We start from the raw sequence: 24,935 nt of genomic DNA on the forward strand, positions 1-24,935 counted from the left end.
TAGCGGCACGCCCACAGGGAAGGGTCCGGAGCTGTTCCGTAACACTTATTCAATCTCAGGTCATTTACTACCTTAACTAGTGCTGTTTCAGTGCTGTAGAGAACTCTGAAACCAGACTGAAAAGTGTCATTTATTTGACTTACTTTGATATAATCATTCAACTGGTTGACACAACCTTTATAATGGTTTTGCTAAGAAAGGAAAGGTTAGATATAGGTCGATAATTATTGAGAATTGTGGGTTCAAGATTTATGTTCTTTAATAGTGGTTTAACCATTGCAGTTTTAAGAATATTAGGGAATTCTACCAGTTGCAGAGACTGATTAACAATCGTTAGAACTTCATTAACTAATGAGCTCAGAACCTGCTTGAAAAGCATATTGGTAAAGGGTCCAGTTTACATGTAGAGGATTTTAGTGATGAAATCACATCAAGTAGTGTTACCATGTCCACTTCTTGGAGATAAGACATATTAAAGTTAGGCTGAGTAACTGATATAAGGGTTGACAGTCTATTAGTGCTTGTTGCTTAACTTCAGCTGTTCAAAGGCCTTTTGACATGCTTCAGACCATTTAAACCGCTTACCCTTCTCTGTAAGCTGATGTAAAGGAACAGCTACTTCAGCAAAATCTTTGACAAAGCGCCTATAATAAGAAGCCAATCCCACAAAACTTTGAACCTCAATTGGATTCTTGGGGAGAGGCCACTCACGTACAGCCTGTACTTTAGCTGGATCGATTTCCACTCCTGCCGCCGAAATCACATGGCCCATGCACCGCAGCCACCTCTGATGGGTTCAAATTCTCTTTATCAATACTCAATTGCTCCACCAAGGAGTCAACAGGCCACTGCCCCTCCACATCCTATCTTCCCCCACACTCCACTTTCACCGCAGTATGTAAGGTGCCTATCTTCCTACCTCCCCTTAATATCAAATTCGCATCAGTGACATTAATTACACGAACTGGCAGAATACCTCCCATGACTTTATATATAACCTGAGCCACCAACACATCATAACGGTTCATAAAGGATGTAGATGGCTCCAGGATGCCCTCCAAGCTGTTCCTCATGGCATCAACAGCCCCAGGGACAATAACCTCACTACACGGGGGAACGGAAACATCGGACGGAACCACCACAACACTACCCTGTATTTTTAAAGAAACACCAAAAGAATCTCTTGAGAGGGAATATCAGCCACCAACAACTCTATCACTAAAGCTAATGAATCAAAGTGGCACACTGTCTACCATTGTCCCATGATTCCCATACAACTCCCATTAGCAGCAGATACCACCCCTGCGTCCAATTCAGATCAACCCCCAGTGAGAGTGGTCCAAACCTTTTTTGGGATCACTGACCGGGCCGCCCCACTATCCACTAATAACTTTACATCAACCCCCCCCCCTATTTTTACAGCTAGGAAGGCAGACCCACCTACGTCACAACTCGAGGCCACAACTGAAGATGAGGGGGCGGGCATTTGGCCTACTGTGCTCACCCCCCTTAGTTTCCCTGTAAATAAAAACAATTACGGTGTATATGTCTATCACACGCACACTCCCAACAACCACCCCCAGTCTTAGCCCCAGATCTTAAGGAGGGGTGAACCGGAGGGGTAGTCACTTTAGACTCCACTACCTGCTTCTGTCTCCGCCCACCCGAAACAGGCTTAACTGAGGTAGTCTGTAATACTTGAACTGCGCTCCGCAATCCCTCCACTTCTTGTTGCAACTCCTCTTCTACCCCCATCAGAGCCTGAAACTTATCAGTCTTAAGTCTAGAGGCTGTAACCTCCCTTACTTGGGTTGCTCCTAGGGGCCCCTGAACTCCATTTCTGCAGCCAAACTTATAGCAGTCTCCAGAGTACCTTGTTTAGCACTTCACAGACTGACACGAAAATCCCCACTAGCAAAATGCGTAATGAAATGATCTCGAGCCAATAAATCTTGAGTGCGCTCATTTATATTGTGTTTGACCACATTACCCACCTGAAACAGGATAAAAATGGATGGGACACAGGAACTGTACTTGATAGCTGCAGATGCCTCTCAGCTCTGAGAAGCGGAGTCAATCGCTGCAGCTACCAGCTTGCCCCAGGCCCCAGCTCCGCCCCTGTCTGTCATGACAGCAGCCAGAGGACCCAAATTTTGCTAGCAGAAGTCCATAACAATTTCTCACTATCCCAATAAAACACATACCCCAAATGTGACAACAATTTGAGGGTGTCACATATACAAGCACTGTTCCCCAGATCAGGAGTTTTTACTGCTGAGATGATGTCTCTTTTACCTACCAAGGGAATTCACATGTGTGTTTATGGCTGCTATATACATCCACTCACGTGCAAACTACACAGCGGCACTAAGCTAGCTCAAGACCTCAGTACCATGGGGTTGCCATGGTACCTTGTTATTGCACGTCCGTGTACTTGTTGACTATATCAGATACTGTGAACGTGTTTTACGCAATATAGAGCGTTACACTTCTTCTTTTGGATCCCTCTCAGTTTCATCAGTTCATAACACTCCCATCCTGCCTGAATGATTATAGGCCAGTAGCCTACAGGACTAACAGGTCCACCACAGTCAGAACAATATACCAAACACCACAGACCCCTACAATATGCCTACACGACCAACAGGTCCACCACAGTCAGAACAATATACCAAACACCACAGACCCCTACAATACGCCTACAGGGCCAACAGGTTCACCTCAGTCCGAACAATATACCAAACACCACAGACCCCTACAATACGCCTACAGGGCCAACAGGTCCACCTCAGTCAGAACAATATACCAAACACCACAGACCCCTACAATACGCCTACAGGGCCAACAGGTCCACCACAGTCAGAACAATATACAAACACCACAGACCCCCTTCAATACGCCTACAGGGTCAACAGGTCCACCACAGTCAGAACAATATACAAACACCACAGACCCCCTTCAATACGCCTACAGGGTCAACAGGTCCACCACAGTCAGAACAATATACCAAACACCACAGACCCCTACAATACGCCTACAGGGTCAACAGGTCCACCACAGTCAGAACAATATACCAAACACCACAGACCCCCACAATACGCCTACAGGGCCAACAGGTCCACCACAGTCAGAACAATATACCAAACACCACAGACCCCCTACAATACACCTACACGACCAACAGGTCCACCTCAGTCAGAACAATATACCAAACACCACAGACCCCTGCAATACGCCTACAGGGCCAACAGGTCCACCACAGATGCCATTGCTGCTGCCTGTCATCCTCTCCCACGTGGAAAATAGAGACTCCTATATCAGGATACTGGAAACAGGACCTCAGCCAGCGTCACCACCAACATTGGTGCTCCGCAGGGCTATGTCCTCAGTTCCATCCTCTACATCCGGTTCACCCACGACTGTGTCGCCTCCCATACCAACAGTGTCATCTTGTAGTTTGCTGACGACACTGCTGTGATAGGTCAGAGGCGGAGACGAGGTAGCCTACTGTACAGGAAGGAGGTGAACAGTCTGTTGACATTGTGTGTGGACAACAACCTCACCCTCAACACAGATAAGACCAAGGAGATGATAGTGGACATGAGGAAACAAAGGAGAGCTCACCAGCCACTGTTAATCCAGGACCTTGAAGTGGAGAGGGTCAGCAGCTTTAAATACCTGACTTCACCTGGACACTGAACACCACACTGGTGCTAAAGAGGGCTTAGCAGTGGCTGTATTTCCTGAGGAGACTGAGGAAATTTGGCATGTCCAGAGCCGTAGAAAGAGAGAGTTGCGACACTCCCATAGACTCCTATTGTAATTCAGGAATGCGGAAGTAAACGTGCCATGGGGAGACCAATAGTTCCAAACATGCTATAGTTCCAGCATTGAACTGCGTATATTTGAAGCATTTCCGCGGCTGTTTTTCTGGTAAGTTAATGAATTATTCATCGTTTCCTATATAATCCTCCATAAATGTGATTAGTATTACTGTTATAGTTAAGTGGTCACTTGTTGTTAGTTTATTTCTGCATTTTAAATGCCGTTAGCTTAAATTACACTTCGCTAGCATTAGCTATGCTATTAAAAGCAGGAATCGCTTAGCGGTGCATTAGCCTCAGAGTATTCAGTCATTAGGATAATTGTTAAATTCAGTAATACCTATATAGATTTGATCATATTGTAATTAATGGTAACTATCTGAAGTAGAAAAGATGGTTGGATTGTAATGTGTCACGGTGACAGCTCCGGACCCTTCCCTGTGGGCGTGTCATGACGTCGTCTGCGTGCTGTTATGTCCACGTTTGTACTTCCGTGGGTGTGGGTTGTTTGTGAGCGTGTTCGTTTGTTACACCTGTGCCTTGTCTCGAGGTCACGTGGGTCTGTGTAACTCACTTATTTAATGTGCGTTCGCGCAGTGTCGTGTGCTCGTCTTTGTCTAAGTTTCATGCCAGTGTGAGTATCGCATTGTTGTGCTTGCACCACCGCAGTGAAGCTACGTGTCTGTTGTTGAGTAAAGTTCGTGTTTGCACCCCATCATCTACGTGTCGTGTCCGTTCCTCCGCACGTCACAGAAAGACGAGCCTAAGAGAAAGAGGTATGCCTGGATACGCCACCCGGGCGCCTAAAGGGAAGAGAAAGAGCCGTCGCCACCACGGCTCTTCCCCGGTCCGTCACCACGAAGCCCCTGTCTCCGAGCAGGAGATGATGAGGAACCCGTTGTGCGCGTACATGCTCTGCGCGGCTCGGGAAGCGGAGGACGCGGAGATGGCAGAACACCTACGCCAATCCGCGGTCCGCATGTGGAGGGACCAGGACCTCGCCGCGTCCCTAGAGCCCCCGCACCTGGCGGTAAGAGGCGGCAGGAACGAAACCCCGCACGCGTATTCTCCCATGCCAGTGCCCGAGAGCGCAGAGCAAGGAGAGGATAGCGCGCTACTCCCGGTCTTCCCCGAGGAAGAAGAGACCGAGGAGCCGTTTTGGGTGGGCATGGGTGCCTTTTCCCTCACCCCTCCCGAGGAAGAGGAGGAAGAGTCCTATCCCCCCTCAATGTGCTCGAGGAGCACGGTGGATTACGGGGGTGAGGAAGGCAGTCTCCCACCGTCGGAGGGCGAGACGGAGGGGACGGACTCCGAGGAGGAGGAGTATTCCCCGTCAATGTGCTCACGGAGCACGGTCTGCTACGGAGAGGAAGACGTCAGTGCTCCGCCATCGGAGTGCGAGGCGACAGGCGTGGACTCCGAGGAGGAGTATTCCCCGTCCGTATGCTCGGAGAGCACCGTTCGTTACGGGGGGGATGACGTCAGTCCCCTCCCATCCGACTACGGTGAGGAGAGCGAGGGGGAGAGCCCTCCGTCTGTATGTTCGCTCCCGACGGTATACAAAGGGGGAGGGAGCGGACCGGACAGTTCGTTCGCATCGGTGAGTGGGGATTCCTGCGGGGAGGAGCCCATGGACCACTCCCGATGCGAGACCCCCGCTCGGTCCATGGACTGGAGCGTGGCCGAGGAGGAGGAGCCGGAGATGGACACCACCCCCGATACCGGTCCAAGAGGGGGCTGGCCTGGCAAGGGAGGGGCTTCCTACGGGAGATTCCCGGAGAGGGAGCGCCGGCAGGCCTATCGCGCAGCAAGCCCCTACGGTTCTCCCGGAGGAGGGAGTCACGGACCCGGGAGGAAGGTCGCTGTGAGACCCGCCGGTCGCGCTGCCTCCAAGCGGGCTAAAAGTCGCGCTGCACCTGGCGGTGAGCGGGCGCAACAGGCGGGAGGAGCACCGCCTGCTGCAGCGTCTCCAGCCCTCGGAGCCTTCGCGCCGCTACTGGCGTTGCCTCAGGCGGGAAGCCTGGCTTCGGGGCTGAATGTGTGTGTTCCGGTGTTTCTGTCTGTCCCCTTGTGTCTCCCTAACCCACTGTTCCCTTTTGTGCCATTTGTGTTTCATGTTCCAGTGTGTGTGTTTGTCAGCGTGCCATTGTTTAATGTTTTCTCCCCTGTCTTCCCAGGGAGGGTGTGCTAGAGCTGTTCGCGGCGGTTCCCGCCGTCGGGGGTGACTGCTCTCGGAGGCTCACGATCCCGGCGGCTCCGGACCTGCCCCGTCGGTGTTGGTTCGGGGCTTCCCAGCTACGCGGGACGCTCCGGGAGTAGCGAGCCCCTGGCGGAGGGTTCTGTCACGGTGACAGCTCCGGACCCTTCTCTGTGGGCGTGTCATGACGTCGTCTGCGTGCTGTTATGTCCACGTTTGTACTTCCGTGGGTGTGGGTTGTTTGTGAGCGTGTTCGTTTGTTACACCTGTGCCTTGTCTCGAGGTCACGTGGGTCTGTGTAACTCACTTATTTAATGTGCGTTCGCGCAGTGTCGTGTGCTCGTCTTTGTCTAAGTTTCATGCCAGTGTGAGTATCGCATTGTTGTGCTTGCACCACCGCAGTGAAGCTACGTGTCTGTTGTTGAGTAAAGTTCGTGTTTGCACCCCATCATCTACGTGTCGTGTCCGTTCCTCCGCACGTCACATAATGAAGTTACTCTTTGGTTGATTAATTAATTAGCTAGTGTTTCAGTGACAGGTGATAAAACCAGCTGCTTGTACATGGATGACCACTATTTATACAGGATGCAACAATCAACAGGTCTATATATAATCTCAACACAATTTAGTAACAATTTTTTTTTTTTAATTACGTATGATGCTTAGGATTGTCATTACCATCATAACATTTAAAATATTTTTTTAGGCCAGTGGTGTGATGACCAGACCAGTGGAGCAATGTAGATTGGTGATTACTGCAGTAGCTGGTGGAGTGGGGATGAGAAAAACAGATCCTCCATACCTACTGAAGTTTAAGTACCACTGGGTGGCAGGACATTTGTAGGAGTTAAAGACAGACCAAGCACATTCATGGTAACAATGAAAGTATTTGATGGGGGTGTATTTACAGGTGTTACATGGCTTTGCTGGCTTTTCTTAGACATTTTCATCTGGCTTTTACTTCCAAAATGGCCAGTTTTGGACAGTGTGTGTTTCTTCCTCTCAGCCTGGATGTGCTTTGCTGCGATTCTCAACCTCAGCCTGATGTATCTGTTAGCTATTTTTTGTTTAACATCATGGCATGAGGGAAGCCTACTGTCTAAGAGCCTAGCCTCTATCTCCATTAAATGTTTTGCATTAGGGAGTGCCATAAGTGAGGCACTGGTCCTAGTTCGAAACAATTGATCAATTTTCCGAACTAGATCAAAAGCCTCCTGTGATGGCCGACAAAGTGCACCTGACTTGAATTCCTTCAATTTTAGTAAAATACTGTGCTCTTCTTCAGGGCTCTCGTTTCTGTGCTTAATTGCAATTTGACATTCATTACAAATTTTGGAATATTTGATTACTTGATTCACAATGTACCCTGTCAGATAATAGAGAGCACAGGTCTCCATTTTTGTGTAGTCAGGTGAGGGTGTAGTCACAGGGTTGTGCTCCAACAGGTCATCCACTCTGATGCCAGGACTGGGAAATTCCTCTTTAGCATCCAGGAAGTCTGCCAATAGGCTACTGTCATCCTCCTGATAGCTTCCTGATTTTAGTGTAATAAGAAACTGTCCAACTGATATTGATCTTAGTGCCTGGTGAAACTCTACAGGAGTTGGGACTGGATTCCTCTGTCTTATGCAGTGTAGTGTCTGTGCCTATGTAATACATTATGTAGTGTTTAAGTTTAAACTAACTGGTCTAAAATTAATTTCTCTTCTTGCTTATGTTCAGTTGAGCAGGACAAAGAGGTTGAAGAATGTGGTTTACATATGTTTTTTGGTTTAGGGGAAAAGGGGCCCTAGTTCAGGGGTCAAAGGTCTGGTGGGCCCTTTCTCACCCTACTCGGTTTTCTTTTTCTTTATGTATGATAGAGTTTACAGATGTGAGGGGCATCAGACCTCCTTTGTGTAACTCGCATATAAATATGGGTAGACTTGCAGTGTTCGGGAGAGGAGATTCACAATTGGCCCGAGACCTCTCTCAAGCAAGACCATGGTGCTTGATTTGATGCTGTTCTTTTTTGTAATAAACTTATTATTGACAACTAAGACAGTGTCGGCGGAGACTTCTTCATTCATCATCACAGCATTGCTAAAGAAGAAAATACACCTCAGCAGCTAAACAGATTTTCAAGACAGTCTTGTGTAAACCTGCTTGTCAACACAAAAAAGTGTCCCTGGGCCAGCATGTCTTCTTGGATTGACAATATTGTGGATGTTGCCATAATGATTCCTGTTTGCACAGGTTTCCAGCTACCCTGTCGACCAATCTTCAGACCATGAAACAACTGGATCATTTGCTGAAGGAACATGATTGATTTATGATATTGATGGTTATTATGCCTGCTCAGTGCCATTACTGGGTGGCGAGAAGACATGATGTCAAACCAGTGGTTCACCTGCTCCAGGAACCATGCTGTTGTCAGGTAAGAGTCAGCTCGCTGTTCTTGCTCCACCATGTATTTCAGCCCGGCACTTGTTGTTTTGCTAAAGACATTTAATGCAGGGCCTTCCTTCATCTTGTCAAAATGACTGGGGTGAAGGGTTTTATGTGACACATTTGGAGCAATTTTTAGTGTCATCCCCTCTTGAAAAGCCACCAAATCTTGCAACGGGCCAATCAAAGCTTCACAGGAAGAGAGCTTCTCCCTCTCCACTATATCTGGAGGAATTGTAAACGTCTGTCCACGGACAAGGGCACTTCTCAAGTTCTTAACTAGATGTGGGACATCTGGCATAAAGTATAGCCTTCTGTCTGGTTTTGCTGGATGTGGAATAGATGTTTTATTATGGTCCACTCCGAAAGCCTTCCACATTGCCCGAATAGGGCTGCCCATGTCAGTGGTGATATTAATAACATGTAGCCCTATGGAGTCTGCTCTGTGAATAATGTCTAAAATGAGTGGTTTATAAACTGCCCCATCAGTGGAGTTACCACTGTAGTGGTAAGCCACTACTTGTTTCCAGCGTGTTGTGCTCCCTGTCAACATAAAAACACATGCATGCGTTGCTTCTCCTGTGTGGCCAGGTAAAGTCACATCCCCATAAAGCTTTCCTGTTCCCAGGTGCAGTTCCACGCTTGGTGTGATTGACATCTCATCAAGAGTCAGCACACATTCCTTCTCCATCTCATTTAGGCTATCTACCTTCAGCTTAAGCATGTCAAACACTTCCCCCAATATTCCTGGTTCCATCTTTATAAACTGTAGTCTTCTTTGCAGGGTTCTAATGTCAGGGAGAGGAATCTTCATGTCCTGCAGGAGCTTGTAGCCTGTTGCGCCTGTAGCAAAATGGAGTTTTATGGCCTTTTTAATGATGTCATTTCCCCATCTGATGCCCCTCTTGCTCTTCATTCCAATTGCATTCATCTGAGTTTTAGAAAAAACTGCCCCAAATTTTTTTTCCCTAACTAAATTTCTTCTCCGTAGGACTGCATTTATTCTTTTTTGTCGTTTAAGGGCTGCTTCTAAACTTTTTATTTGTGTTTTTAGGTTCTCCCTCAGGTCTTTCTCACTTGCCCCTGGCTCACTTGGATGCTGCACACTCGTACTTGGCTCACTGCTTTCTGGTATACCTCTCTCAGTCTCCTCACAGCCTCCACCTTCCCTTATTTCACTTCCCTCACTTTCCCTTCTCTGTCTTTCCTCATTTCCTTCAGTAATATCTGAAATTATTGCATGGCATTGTTAGGTTTAAAAAACGGGGTTAGCAATTGAAATACAAATTAACTTTATTAATTATAATCGTATGAATTATTATTTAAAATCATTCATACCAAATTTTATTTTAGGACAATATGTGTGGTCACTCGTCACTGCAAGAGAAATGACAGGAGATGTTGGGGTTCTCAGAGCAGGGGCCTTCCTTTTCTTAGGCTCAGGACGATGGATAAATATGGTCGGAACAGCATCTGCTTTCAATTTCACTTGGCCTGTTTTGGTTGTCGTGAATTGTTCTCCCTCAAAGTGTGCCTGCAGAATGAGTTTAAATTCCTCACAGAATCTCAGACCACATATCATATCTTTATTTGAAGTCAGGTACGCAATGCAACACAAAAATGAAACAATAAATCGTGATCTGCACATATGGTGTATGAACAGAACTTACTGCACATAGTTTTCTGTTATTGTAATTTCTTGTGATGGTCAGGTTGCTTCTACTGATTTGGGCCAACCACTTTTTTCTTCTGTAGGTATCTTTTGGAAACCCATACATCCGGATCCCTTTCTCGGACCGATTGGTACATCCAAATGCTGCACAGCCAACCATGTTCAATAAGAAATCAATCTGTAGAAGTTTGATGTGAAACGAAAATGTTAGGGATGAATTAATTTATGTATTTAATAATGTTATTTTAGTGTTGTAATGTGGCTAATGAATTAATTTATGTATTTAATGATGTTATTTTAGTGTTGTAGTGTAGACTACAGAATAAATCTATGTATTAAATGTTAAATGTGTTTTTAGTGTTGTTTTGTGGACTAAATAAATCTATGCCTGAACCTTTAATAGTGCAGGCTGCTTCAACAGGTTATTTGTAACTCTAGTTTTGTTCAAAGATACTATAAAAATTATATCAATAAATATTTATTGAAAGTTGATATAAATATTAAGTTGATATAAAGCAGATTAAGTGTTATATCGCCGGTGGATGGCGCCAGAGCTAGCGAGCTAGTAACGTATTGAATCACATCTGTGGATAAATAAACTGGATTTTTTTTTTCGTCGTGAGATATCGGAAGTGTGGCGTGAGAGCGTGTGAAAATGGTCAAATGCGTGTTGGCAACCCTGTATGTTGTAATATTTACCAGAAATACGGTAACCGCTGATGTCTTTCCCGTTTAAAACCATTCAGTGTTCGTGTTTGATTGGAACTATACGGTCCTCCATGAACCACGTGACCTCTGAGCGGCGAGATCACAGAGTGTCGCAACTCTCTCTTTCTACGGCTCTGGGCATGTCACCCACAATCCTCAGCAGTTTTTACAGCTGCATCATTGAGTCCGTCCTGACCAACGGCATTACTGTGTGGTACGGCAGCACTACTGCAAAGGAGCGCAAACGCCTGCAGAGTGTGGTAAAAACAACCACAAAAATCACAGGGATGAAACAGTCCTCTCTGCACAGCATTTATCAACACAGAGTCCACAGGAGAGTCATCAAAGACCCCACCCACCCCCAACACAGACTATTCACACTCCTACCATCAGGAGTACAGGAGTGTGAAGTGCAAAACTAGCAGGTTAAAGAACTCTTTCTTTCCCATGGCCATTAAACTCTTGAATAGCTGAGTTGATGACTACCTCGTTGACTTTTGTATTTTGCACTGAACTGTTTGGCTGCAATATAATCAACGTAGCACAAATGTAGCACACTACTGTATACTACGGACTGGTAATATAATTAATGTTACACACTACTGCACAATGTACATAGCTCTACTGCACAATGTATATAGTGTTTTTCTTGTTTGTCTCTGAGTGCTTTTATTGTATTTAATCACTATTTCTCTATTTCATTCTTGTATTATGACATCCAGTGTGGACAGCAAAGTAGAAATTTATTTGTACTGGGAAACATGTTTCTTACATGTTTCTTACTCACTCACTTAAATGTGAAATATGGGTGATACTGAGAGGGTTTGTTCAGTGAACACTAGGTAGTCCAGGACTCACTCGTGAAGCTAATCGATTTCAGACAGCCTTGTGTACAAATAAGAGAGTTGCTGTTTGTTCAAAATTAATCAAGTAACTTCTGATACAAAATGATGGAGGATAAACAACTACTTATGTAAAGTGGTGGATGTTTTATTATATGAAACGTTCACTTACATAATTTTTAAACAGTGTATTGAAATTTGTTTTAACAAATTTCTTTCAGTAATTTACCAAGATTTCAATAATCGCAGCATGGAAAGTATGACTTTACCGAAAATAAAACTATTATTCTTCACCAAGAAAAGATGAATATAAAAAATAGAACAGCACCCCAAAACCAAACAATATAAACATTTTACCAAATAACCAAGAGAATGGAGAGCCAAAGAAGAAATAAAGAAGAAGAAGAAGAACAAGAAGAAGAACTGTCAGCTTGAGAATTTCCTGCAGCTGAAGTGAGCAACCTGGCAGTGTTGGGTGGTTCTCCCTAACTGTACTGATGTTTTCAACATTACTGTGTGAGGTACAGAGATCTGCCTGTGTTGGGTGCTTCTCTCTTATGGTATCAAGGAGTTGTGGTATGTCTTCAGTGTCACTGTGTGAGGTACAGAGAGCCAACAGTCTTTGGTGGTTCTCCCTCATGGTACTGATGAGTTGTGGTATGTCTTCAGTACACAGGAGCTCATTCCCTGCTATTTGTTCTGCTGCCTTCATCACATCCTCCATCATCTTCATCACTGGTTCCTGGAGGATGAACCAGCGAGTTTGACCCTCAGCCACTCTGGTCTTCCCACTCAGGCCACTCAGGAGTTGGACGACTCTTCTCACTTTACTCTGGAACTCAGCTACACCCTCTTTCTGCTCCTCCAGCTCCTCCATCTCTTCATGGATCTGCTCCACTGTCTTATGCTTCTGGGTGATGTGTTGATCTAGCATAGAAATCTTGGAGTCGTAGTCAGACACTTTACTTTTGTACGTTTCTACTTTTGACTCATAATTTGTCACATTCTCCTCAGTCTCACTGATATCATGTAAAGCCCGAGACCTTTTCATTGCTCCAATGGTTGCCATGACGGGACCTGCACAGAGAAGTAATCAAATTAATGTGTAGATCTCACATCACCAGTAAAATACTCAACTTTTAATCTTCAACTTTCTAAAATAGGTAGATTTCATATATAATGATCCAGCGGAGAATGTCTCACCAGCAACCCATCCAACAACTGGTATTAGTGTCAATCCCAGTCCAGTTCGTATTTTAGTGTTCGCTTCATTCTTCTCCCCTTCATGTGTCTGGAGTGATTTATTTAATGAATTCAAACATAATGTGGTGTGTTTGAAATGTTTTTGGGCTGTTTTCAGTAACTTTTCATTAGACCTCTGCTCTGTTCTCAAGTTATTTAAGGTAGATTCTGTATCGCTTATTTCCTGTTCAAGTTTTGCTCCATATGCTGTAAGTTTCTCAATGTGTTGATCCAGACCCCTTAGTCCTGTACTGGCTGCCTGTTCTGACTCCTCCAGACTCTGCTGGGTCTCCACTATCTGCTGTCTGATGGAGGTGTAGTTGGAGCACTGTCCACTAATGGGATCTACATCTGCATCTATGAGGGACTCATAGACTCTGGTGATGGAGATGATGCCGTTCTTCAGAGGAATGATAACAGCCTCAGCTGAGTCCTTCAGCAAAACCCTGCGAAGAAGCAGATATGTATGACGTATATGACTGATCACAAATAGTATTTCCACTTTTCATTATTACTATTATTATTGATTTGACAGGCAGCCTAATTACCCAGATGAAGAGATCCGGCTCATGATTACCTGATAGAAAAAACACAAACAGAGAGAAAAATATTGTGGCACAGAATTGATCTACATTCTCCACATTCCAGTTCTAACACTAACCAGGTCGTTAACCATTCCACTATGTAATAAATAAAGATTTTCAACTGGAATATTTTATTAATTGTGATCTAGGATGTGTTATCTTAGTGTTCCCTTTACTTATGAGCAGTGTAGCCTACATTAAGAGCTGTAAGAGTAGTAAATCATTAGGAGTGCAATTAACGTATTAAAACCAAATTATTGCCTCAACAGAGGGTAATAAATGTTTTAAGCACTATGCACCCACTGACTAATCACTGAAAACACGTGATAACTAACTTACTACAACTGAAACTATTAAGAGACCGAATAACGTACGATATGTATGACACAAGCCTAACAAACAGTAACGATATTTTAAAAACTATATAAATAAGCATAACAAACGTTCACTACAATACCGGTTTATGACACCCTGAAGAAATGCTACTTATCGGCGGTTATCTTCTCTTTTCAGCGACGGTTAGAGTTGTTATTTTGAAGTAAATGTAATATCATTTTGTATTTTATCTAAGTAACAAAATGCAGTTCTGATCACTTATTTAACTTCTCTGATAATTCTATCAGACGACGGCGAAAATCAAACGAACATCCCAAATAAAATTAGAAATTAGAAATTACACCCTGAAACTAATTTTGTCCCAAAAATCCACAAGTAAAATATTAAATGTAAGATTGCAAATGGAAGCATTGTTTTTAAAACATTGCGGTTTCGTTTTACTTTAAAAATCACCTCGCAGTTGATTCCCATGCGATATCTTGCCTATAACACAACATTACAACATGAGTTAATGTCAATAAGTTAATTAATTTGCTTTCAGCTCACTTGCTTTGGTGTCCGGTCCTCTGATAGATGACCAGTTATGTTAGATCGACGTCCTTTTATGAAGTGACGTTCATGACGAAGCTGTGGGTGGAAGAGACCGAAACCGCGTGAGGGAGTGAGAATGCGCGAGAGTGTGAATATGGAAAGCCAAAGTACTCAATATGCGCTTTGAACAAAATGTGTTTTAACAGTGAAAACATTCCAGTTTAATAAGCTGCATTAGTGCACAATACCGAGATGAACACGCTTGCATCAGCGTTAATGTTTTCATATGAATATCCGACACAAATTTCAGATTAACAGCCTTCCCCACATGAAGCCAACTACACATGTGACAAAGGGATGTGAGTGTTCTGCTGTAAAGGTCTGTCATAGTACTCACAATACCGTATTCACACATATAGCCAACAGGTTATTTATGGGTATTCATAAACATCATCAATTAAAACACAGTTAAAAGGGGAAGGTTTATTTTCTTTTTTGCATAAACAGTACAGCCGCACAGGCTATATATACTGTAAACATGTACACATGGATAACAAACAAAAAGACAACAAAAAATAAATAGGCTTGTAACTCCAGCATTAAATTATGTTGCATCTCATCTCGTATTTGGTCTGGCCACAAGATCTCAACATCACAGGCGATGTCCTCTCTGGCCAGACAGCAGGGGAAGTACCTTGTTGAGTAACGTAAACGTACATTGTCCCAGATGACAACAAACCTGGACTGTTCTGGTCCATCTCCCTGGTGATGTGGAATGAGTGTGTAGTGTTTGTAGAATATGAGCAGTGTGTTGAGGAAGGTGATGATGTGGGCAGTGTTGTAGGGACCAAGAGAGGCATGATGATGAACACCACCATTCAGACTAATGGCTGCACACATTGTGATGTTGCCACCATGCTGCCCAGGGACTCTGACTATGGCACAGTGTTACAATATTGTATGATGAGTGGCTAGCAGAGCATGCTTGTGCATATTCATAGTGCAGTTGATTCACGCTGTCACTGGCCCAGTGTGGATAGGCTCACTGAATCGATGTTGCTGATGGTGACATTGTCAGTAATGATGTGCTGTTGTAGTTGCCGTAAAAGTATGGTATTGTTTGCTCTGACCGTATTGATGATGGTCTCTTGCTGTTCTGAAGTAAATAGCCATCTTTGTCCCCCAGCATGGGGTAGTCTAGTAGGGCAACAACATGATGTAGTATGTATAGAGGATAGGTCTAATTATCTATTTTCATTTCAAAATGTCTGGATGATGTGACCTGTGTGGACTGGTTTTGGATTTTGGTAGGTGGGTGTAGCAGATGCCTGGAAGAGATTTCCAAAAGAAACACATGGTTTCAGTTTTGAATGTCTAATGTAGGAAACTACGGAGCCCGTAAGGTGACATCATGTAAAAAAATAATAACGCGTGGCCACGACTTACTAACGCGTGCGAACGCCTTACTAACGCGTGCGAACGACTTACTAACGCGTGCGAACGCCTTACTAACGGCGTGCGAACGCCTTACTAACGCGTGCGAACGAGATAATTAACGCGTGCGAACGAGATAATTAAGTATTACTTTATATAAAGCCAGGTTTATCTTCCTTGGGCAGTCAGTTAGTGTACATCCCCTCCTTGGCAGTCAGTTCACGAACAACCCTGGGATCTGCTTGTTTTGCTGTGAAAAATTTAACTTTGTTGCCGCGCGTGAAAGGCGACATTAGTATCTCGTTCCCACGCCTTAATGATCTCGTTCCCACGCGTTAATTATCTCGTTCCCACGTCTTAAATATCTCGTTCGCACGCGTTAGTAAGTCGTGGCCACGCGTTAGTAAGGCGTTCGCACGCGTTAGTAAGTCGTGGCCACACGTTATTTTATTTTTTACATGATGTCACCTTACGGGCTCCGTAGGAAACTGTGTTTAATGTTTTGCAAAAAGTGTGTTTTAGAATTCCTAAATGAGTGTAATGCAGAGAATGTGCTTAAGGTTTAGTGCACCAGGTCAGTAGATAAGCCACATGAGTTAGCAGTTTAGTGCAGCAGGTCAGTAGATAGGCCACATGAGTTAGTGGTTTCCAAAATTGTGCTACAAGTACCACTTTTTGGGTCTTAGCAACTTAGCCAAGTTTTTCTTTTGGCCTGTAATGAAATCTGATCTCATTTGTGTCATGTGTGAAGAGTTATTGGAAAACCTAACCAGATCATTCCTGCTGCCCCTTTAAGGCCCATTCCAGTAATTAGTGGACCATTTTAGAATGTCATTATTGACTGTGTAGGCCACTTTCCGACAATGAAGTCTGGTCATGGTTGTGACAATCATGTGTGCTGCTACTCGCTATCAGCAATTCATTCTCTTAGAACCTCAGCCAATATGTCTTAGAACCCCAACCATTGTGTCTTAGAACTTCAGCCATTGTGTCTTAGAAGTTCAGCCATTGTGAAGGCACTTGTGAAATGTTTTACCACTTTCGGTTTCCCTAAGCCTATACAGTCCAATCAAAGCTCTAACTTTATGTCCACACATTTTCAAAAAGCTATGGAGCAATTTCACATCAAAAACAAAACCTCTAGGGTCTGTCTTCCAGAATCACAAGGCACTCTGAAGAGATTTCACCAGACCTTGAAAACAATGATAAAAACATACTGCATATCTCAAGGAAAGGTTTGGGATGAGAGCCTTCATCTCTACCCATTTTCCTCTTCAGTTGCAGTGCTGCTTGTCTTGTGTATCTGAACCTTGTCAAATGCTTCATCATTGCAATAAAGAGCATACTGTATACACAATGATTGGCAGGTCACAGATTCTTTGGGTTGTCCATTTGCTTTTCTTATTCAATATCTCAGCAATCATTGACGCGTCTTGTCCCTGGACCTTAAGATTGGTAAGTTTGATAACACAAAGCAATATGATTCGTTCTGTGGACTGGCCTCCTCAGATTAGAAGAGCATGTACAATAAAACTACTTTCATGTTGTGTCAGCAGAGCCTTAAATGAAAGTGAAACAATCAACTCTGTCGGGATATCACAGAGTTATCATCGGCTCCTCCTTAACGTCTGAGGGCAGTCATGGCCTGGTGGTTAAGGAACTGGTCTTATGACCGGAGGGTCGTGGGTTCGATTCCCAGACCTGAGGCCATGACTGAGGTGCCCCTGAGCAAGGCCCTTAACCCTCAATTGCTCACTTGTATAAAAATGAGATAAAAATGTAAGTCGCTCTGGATAAGGGCGTCTGCCAAATGCCATAAATGTAAATGTCAATGATAACACAGCATAAGCTCTTTATTACATGTCACAGGTCAACATTTCATGTTATTTAAGCAGAACTGGCACGTAGTTCACATGGCTATGATAATGTACTGTAAATGTTTCCAGACGCAGGTAAACATCAGTTTCATATGATCATATGATTCTAGCCAGTTCCACATCCTCACAGAGGATTATGCAGAGAAGGTTAATGTTGGAGTACCTTCACTCCACTAAATACACGATAGATAATACTGGAGGTATGAGAGACCTCATCTGTTAACCTGGTACAGAATTATCTCAGCGTCAAATACATTGTAGCTACCTAATACTAGATTCCTACCATTGAACTCTATTGTATTCCACAAGTCAATACACTTGGATTTACACACGTATTCAGCAGTACAGCGGTTATATCAAAGTTGGGGCGTAGTTTGTTTGCATTGCTCTTCCCCCTCCCTCCAGGTTCTCAATAGCCTATAAAGTGATAAGTCAGTGTTCAATATATAGTTATATGTATATATAGAGAGAACTCCTTCCGTTCATCTCGGCAATCATCAACAATTCCTTAGTTTTGGGTCATGTGCCTACCGTGTTCAAGATGGCAAGGGTGGTACCAATCCTGAAAAAAGCAACACTTGACACCTCTGACATGAACTACAGACCGGTATCACTTCTTTCTTTTCTATCAAAAACTCTGGAGCGAGCAGTCTATGACCAATTATCTCTCTTCCTCACCCAGAACCAACTCCATGATCCTAATCAGTCTGGCTTCAAACGGGCACACTCAACAGAAACTGCCCTCAAAGCAGTGACCAAGAAGCTCCATGCTGCCAAGGCTAACAAGCTATCATCAGTATTGATTCTTCTAGATCTTTCTGCAGCCTTTGACACTGTCAACCACAACATCATCCTCTCTGTTCTTTCTAGCCTAGGTGTGACTGGCTCTGCTTGGAAATGGTTTCAGTCATATCTTGAAGACCATTCCTATCAGGTAACATGGAGAGGATCTACATCCAATCCATGTAAACTTTCCACTGACGTCCCCCAAGGCTCGGTCCTAGGCCCTCTTCTTTTCTCTATATACTCGTTCCCTTGGTGACATTATTTTGTCTCATAGTTTCTATTATCATTGCTATGCTGATGACACCCAGCTAATTCTTTCCTTCCCTCATTCTGACACCCAGGTCTCTAGGCGTATCTCGGAATGCTTGACAGATATTGCTTCATGGATGACTACTCACCACTTGAAGCTCAACCCTAGCAAAACTGAGCTTTTGTACATTCCAGGAACCCCAAACTCACACAACGACCTCACAGTTTCCTTTGAGAACATCTTGTTAACACCATCAGAAACTGCTTGAAGCCTGGGTGTAACGTTGGACAACGAGTTGTCCTTCTCAACACATGTTTCAAAGCTGACCAGATCCTGCAGATTTCTCCTCTGCAACATATGGAGAATACGACCCTTCCTTTCACAGGAAGCTACTCAAGTGCTTGTGCAGTCTCTAGTAATCTCTAAGTTGGACTACTGCAATTCCCTACTTGCAGGTCTTCCTCTACGGGTCATCAGACCTCTACAACTAATTCAGAATGCTGCAGCACGACAGGTCTTCAATCTACCCAAGTTCTCACATGTGACTCCTCTACTACGCTCTCTTCACTGGCTTCCAGTAGCGGCACGCATCAGATATAAAACATTGATGCTTGCTTACAAAGCCAAAAATGGACTGGCCCCTCCCTACATGATGTCCATGGTCAAAAGCCGATCTGTACAGCGAACACTTAGAACCTCAAGCTTGGCTCGACTTGAAACTCCATGCTTAAAGACTCATGGAAGACAAAGCTCCAGACTATTCTCCGTCCTGACTCCAAGATGGTGGAACGATCTTCCATTAGCTGCTAGTACGGCAGAGTCTATTGCTATGTTCAAGCGTAGACTGAAGACTCACCTGTTTGTTGAGTTCTTACCAGAGCACTAATTCAGCTGATACCACTTGCCGTTGTTCTTAAATTATATGTCTGTTTATGGTTATTTGTGCTTCTTGGCAAATGTCTAACTTGCAAAACACTAGGTAATGATACTGACTCCTGTAGTTTAGTAGTAGTCTGACTCAATGGTGTCTTGAATTCTGGCCTATCTGTACTATTTCCTATGATGTATTCTGTGATCAGAAGCAAAGCACTTTGTAAGTCGCTCTGGATAAGAGCGTCTGCTAAATGCCGTAAATGTAAATGTAAATGTATATAAGGCGGTGACTGCAAAAATACCATTGACTGGCATCACATGGAGTGATTTACTTTTTTATTATATGAAATGTTCACCTACATCATTTTTAAACAGAGAAGCTTAAGAATTGTGTTACATTTAAAAAAAAAAAAAACTGAAAATTGTGATACAAGATTTCAATAATTTCAGAATGGAAAATCATTAAAAAGGTGAATATTAAAAATAGAACAGCACCCCAAACCAGTCAAACATAACAATCATACCAAATAACCAAGAGAAATGAGAGACACGGAAGAAATAAAAAGAACTGTCAGCTTGAGAATGCAGCTGAAGTGAGCAACCTGGCAGTGTTGGGTGGTTCTCTCTCATGGTACTGATGACTTGTGGTATGTCTTCAGTCAATAAGTGCTTGTTCCCTGCTGTTTGTTCTGCTGCCTTAGGGTTAGGGATAGGTTAGGGTAGGGTTAGAGGTAGGGTAGGGTTAGAGGTAGGGTTAGAGTTAGAGGTAGGGTTAGAGGTAGGGTTTATCTCCTTCATCCTGGAGAATGGATCTGTCAATGTGACCCTCAGCCACTCAAGAACTGGACGAACTTTCTCACTGTCCTCTGGAACTCAGCTACACCCTTTCTCTGCACCATCACCTCCTGCATCTCTTCATGGATCTGCACCAGCTTATTATGTTTCTTTCTGATGTTGGACTTTAACTGAGAAACCTTGGACTCGTAGTCAGACACTTCTGTACTTTTCCACTTTAACCTCATTATTTCTCACATCCTCTCTAGTCTCTCTGATAGCATCCAAGGCCTGATACTTTTTCGCTGCTCCATTGATTACTATGATAGAACCTGCACAGAGAAGAAATCAAATGAATGTGTAGAACTCACACCAATAAAATCCTTAACTTTGAAAATAGCTCAGGTATATTTTATATATTAAACCAACAGAAAATGTCTCACCAGCAATCCATCCGACAACTGGTATTAGTGCAATTTTCAGCCCAGTTTGTATTTTAGTGTTTGCTTTATTCTTCTCCCGTACAAGTTTCTGGAGGGTTTTTTTTTTTTTGATGAATTCAAGCATAATGTGGATTCTTTCAATTTGCTTGGGACATGTTCAGTAACTTTTCATTAGACATCTGCTCTGTTTTCACGTTACTTAAGGTACAATCTGTATCTCTTATTTCCTGTTCAAGTTCTCCCTCATCTACAATAAGTTTCTTGATGTATTCATTCAGAGCCCTCATCTGCCTGTTCTGCAGATTCTGCAGCACTATCTGCTGTCTGATGGAACCGTTGGAACACCACCTATGAAGGGGAACTACGTCCACATCTATGGGGGCCTTGTAGACTCTGGAGGGGGAGATGATGCCATTCTTCGGCAAATCCCTGTGGAGAAGTAGACATATATGACTGATCATCTCACCTCACCAATCCCCATCACCTCACCAATCCCCATCACCTCACCAATCCCCATCACCTCACCAATCCCCATCACCTCACCAGTTCACCTCACCCACCCACTGAATCTCACACCTGCTCCTTGTTTCCCTCTGAATGTTGGATGATTTTTTTACATTATTTACAATCCAACTGATTCACTTTATATGTTTGATAATCTATCCTTATATAATTTGAGCAGTTGTCAAAAGCATTTTAGTGTTAGTTGTCTATTAGTATTAGTTGTCTGTTAGTGTCTATGACTATGTGAGCAGGAGCTTTACTCTGAGTCTCTCCTGGATGTGTAAGGGTTGGCTCCCGGACTACACCACCAGCCTCCACTAGGGGGAGCCGATCTGCTAAACCAGCCTAATTAGACTGGATGTGATACACCTGACTGACATCTCAGCAGCTCCTTGCTGAGTCTTTTCATAAGTGATCTAGTGTCACAGGTCAGCTGGTATCTTGATTAGTGGGAATTTATCCTAATCCTCCTTTCTCAATATTGTTTTCCATTTCCATAAGGGGCAGTCATGGTCCTGTGGTAGGGAGCTGGTCTTGTGACCAGAAGGTCGTGGGTTTGATTCCCAGGCCTGAGGCCATGCCTTTAGCATCACCTGAATAGTACGGTGGCCCTGAAAGTCCATCGCACTGCAAAAGTAAAATGCACTGCAAATGCGCAAACCAAATTCATCAAAATGACAATGCATATGCTACATTTCACTGCAAATTCAGCCACAACACAACGGAAGTGTAGAAAACTAGTAAAGGTCTTTACATTTAGCTAGCTAGCTAGCTATTTAGACAGAAAGCAAGTTGCGTTAAATGGGATTTTTATCAGGGTTTTAAGCTTTAGATTCTGTCTAAATACCTAGCCAGCTACATTGTTAAAGAGCATTTATCTTACCCGTGATATACACAGCGACTACCAAGGGAAAAGTGATTTTATCACAGGTAAGATAAACCATGCAGTATGTCTCAAAATGATTCCACAAAATATACTAAACACAATCTGGTAAGAGACAAAGGGAATAACACTCGGTTTTTAACTAGAGTTGTGTTAAATAGTATCTCTATGTTGAATGGGACAAAATTAGTAAAGCTCTTTAAATGTAGCTAACTTACTCATTCAACCCCTTTCAACATAATGAGATATTGTATATGAGGGAATTTATGATATGATGCAAACTGACATTCTAAGAAAAATTTATGTAAAACTGAGAGAGAGGTGGAGAGAGGGACAGAGAGGGGGAGAGGGAGTAAGAGAGGGAGAGAGAGGGAGGTGCAGAGCTTGAAAGAGGGAGGAGGAAACAGGCTGACTAAGGCATTTTTCCTTTCTCTCTCTCTCTCTCTCTCTCTCTTTCTCTCTCTCTCTCTGGTTTCTTTCTGAAGTCTCTCTTTCGCTCTCTCTCTCAGGGTTCTCTCTAAGGTCTCTCTCTCAGATGCTATACTCATTGTCTATCTGTCATATTTATGGAGATGCTGAGCCTGTGTGAGTTCTTAAGAATTTAGTCTGGGAAAAGATTGCAATCAATTGGTTGACATTTCAATGATAGTTGGCCACTTTGTGTCATGGAAATGCAAAATTGTTAAACTAATGTATCGGGTAGCCTGAAAGAATATCCATAGGCTATACACAATGTGCTGTGCTTTCATAGCACTGTTTTAGCATTTCATTTTCACTAAGGCAAATAGGCATGTGATGGTTAACTAAATACAATCACATCATTTCATATTCACTAGGGTAAATCGGCACATCACAGTTAACTAAATACAGTGGTTTACAAGTATTTCGAGTATATCGAGTTACAAATTTAATTCGTTCCATGTTCATAAGTAGAAAAGTTCGTAGCTCGAACAAATTTTCCCCATTTAAAATAATGGAAATGGGATTAATCCGTTCCAGCCCTCTGAAAATTCCCCAAAATGTCCTAAATTATGAAAAAATGCATGTTTTTAATTAAGAAACATATGTAAAGCTTAAAATTACACAAGAAAATAAATAAATAAAATAAAAAATTACAAAATACAGTAAGAACAATTTATAAAATATGGTGTAATCATACCTTGGCGACAGATGAGCCCGGCTAACGGAGAGTGGCTGAGGAGAGAGTGAGGGAGGGACATATAACGTACAGGTAGGCTACAGACTGGCACGGAACGAAGCGTAGATACAGCACTTACTGTACACTTTATAGTAAACAAATCAACTGCACTTGTATTCTAACACGTGAAAAGAACATGGTTCACGAATGAGAGGACATTGTGGGAATGAGAGCGATGTGCCAACTACCGGCAGCATCCGGGAAGTCAGCATTTTGTAACTCGAGAAAGATTTGTAACTCGAGCAGAAATTTAGTTCAAACCGATGCTCGTAACTCGAAAAATTTATAAGTGGAGCTGTTCGTAACTCGAGGTACCACTGTACAGTCCCTGACATAAGTTCTGTCACTTATCCATGTTGTGGAAACAAAAGCTTATAACCTGACTTTAAATTCATTGATTGGTTTTAGAAATGACTCATATGAAAGCTTAAAACCTCCCAAATGAGATTAAATTTACGAAATTAAATTTGCTTTACTGCAGAAATATTGATCATTTAATGAACACAGAAAGGTCAGATTTTGGCAAGACAAAAGTTTTGTTGCCTTGTCATATAATGCACCCAATCCTAGTTTACAGCCTCACCTGTGCTCACTAATTGATTGGTTAATTAGTGGGTGTGTATAAGAAGAACTCCAGCACCCCAGACCTTCACTTGCATTGCAACTTGACCTCTGACAACATGCCAAAATATCCATCCTGTGATCAAAGCCTTGATTATCAAGACGCTGAAGACCAAATCCACTGCAGAGGTGGCTTAACCCTAGACCCAATCTTAGATAGACAGCGCCCTCAATCTAATTTATTCAAAAGTGGTGAGTCAATTAAAAACCTATTACAATCCCACAATATGGTTGACATCTGGAGATTGTTATATCCTACTAGGAGAGATTATTCATATTTCTCAGCAGTACATAAATCCTACTCTAGGATTGACTACTTCCTTTTGGATTCAAGGCTGTTAGCATCAGTATTAAGCTGTAAATACCACAATATTCACATATCAGATCACGTTCCTGTATCTCTGAATCTTAACCTGGTTCATAAAAAGGACAGGCGTAACTGGCGCTTAAATAACATATTATTGAAAGATAAAGAGTTTTGCTCCCATATTTCTAATGAAATTAAGCTATACCTAAATTCTAATGATAAAGGAAATGTGGATGATTCAGTGCTCTGGGAGGCAATGAAGGCAGTTATTAGGGGAAGTATAATTTTGTACGAGGCGGCAAAAGCAAAGATAAATGAGAGATGACACGTTGACTAGTCTAGAAAACCCATATAACAACAAAGCCCAGATATACTGAACAAAATAACAGCTCTACGACATGAATATAATTCTATAATGTCTAAAAATGTTTCTAAATTTTTGGTACAAGTTAAACAAAGATATTTTGAGTTAGGTGACAAACCTCATAAACTGTTAGCCCGCCAGCTTAGACAATCGCAACCCTCCAGAGCCATACGTCGTATTAAGCTTAAAGATGGGACTTTACTAACAGATCCGGATAAAATCAATGACTGTTTTGCGGACTTCTATGCTGATGTTTAT

At 43.1% G+C, this 24,935-nt stretch overlaps 1 protein-coding gene and 1 long non-coding RNA gene across 3 annotated transcripts; one reads left to right on the top strand and one right to left on the bottom strand.

Annotated features, from left to right (window-relative positions):
* The first annotated feature begins 6,900 nt into the window (after nucleotides 1-6,900).
* LOC143517767 (uncharacterized) lies at nucleotides 6,901-10,520 on the top strand. 2 transcript variants are annotated; one of them, XR_013132046.1, is made up of 3 exons: nucleotides 6,901-8,437; nucleotides 8,588-9,579; nucleotides 9,802-9,869. It is a non-coding gene; the product is annotated as an uncharacterized LOC143517767 (long non-coding RNA). The 2 variants fall into 2 exon arrangements; XR_013132045.1 differs by lacking the exon at nucleotides 9,802-9,869 and adding an exon at nucleotides 10,204-10,520 and having other exon boundaries at nucleotides 8,107-8,437.
* Nucleotides 10,521-11,814: 1,294 nt separating this feature from the next.
* Nucleotides 11,815-14,392, bottom strand: LOC143516337 (uncharacterized). The gene is made up of 4 exons (XM_077007889.1): nucleotides 14,286-14,392; nucleotides 13,461-13,489; nucleotides 12,874-13,358; nucleotides 11,815-12,747 (listed from the first exon to the last, which is right to left on the bottom strand). The coding sequence occupies exons 1-4, from the start codon at nucleotides 14,301-14,303 to the stop codon at nucleotides 11,954-11,956; spliced, it is 1,326 nt and encodes a 441-aa protein (XP_076864004.1). The 5' UTR covers nucleotides 14,304-14,392; the 3' UTR covers nucleotides 11,815-11,953.
* Between the last annotated feature and the right edge of the window lie 10,543 nt (nucleotides 14,393-24,935).

This window comes from Brachyhypopomus gauderio, chromosome 6, assembly GCF_052324685.1.
Source record: "Brachyhypopomus gauderio isolate BG-103 chromosome 6, BGAUD_0.2, whole genome shotgun sequence".
NCBI lineage: Eukaryota > Metazoa > Chordata > Actinopteri > Gymnotiformes > Hypopomidae > Brachyhypopomus > Brachyhypopomus gauderio.

Coding starts and splice junctions, on each gene's coding strand:
- LOC143516337 (XM_077007889.1), bottom strand. Junction 13,359..13,460: donor AGCCGGATCTCTTCATCTGG/GTAATTAGGCTG, acceptor GCTTCTTCGCAG/GGTTTTGCTGAAGGACTCAG. Junction 12,748..12,873: donor AGTTGTTGGATGGGTTGCTG/GTGAGACATTCT, acceptor TTCTCTGTGCAG/GTCCCGTCATGGCAACCATT.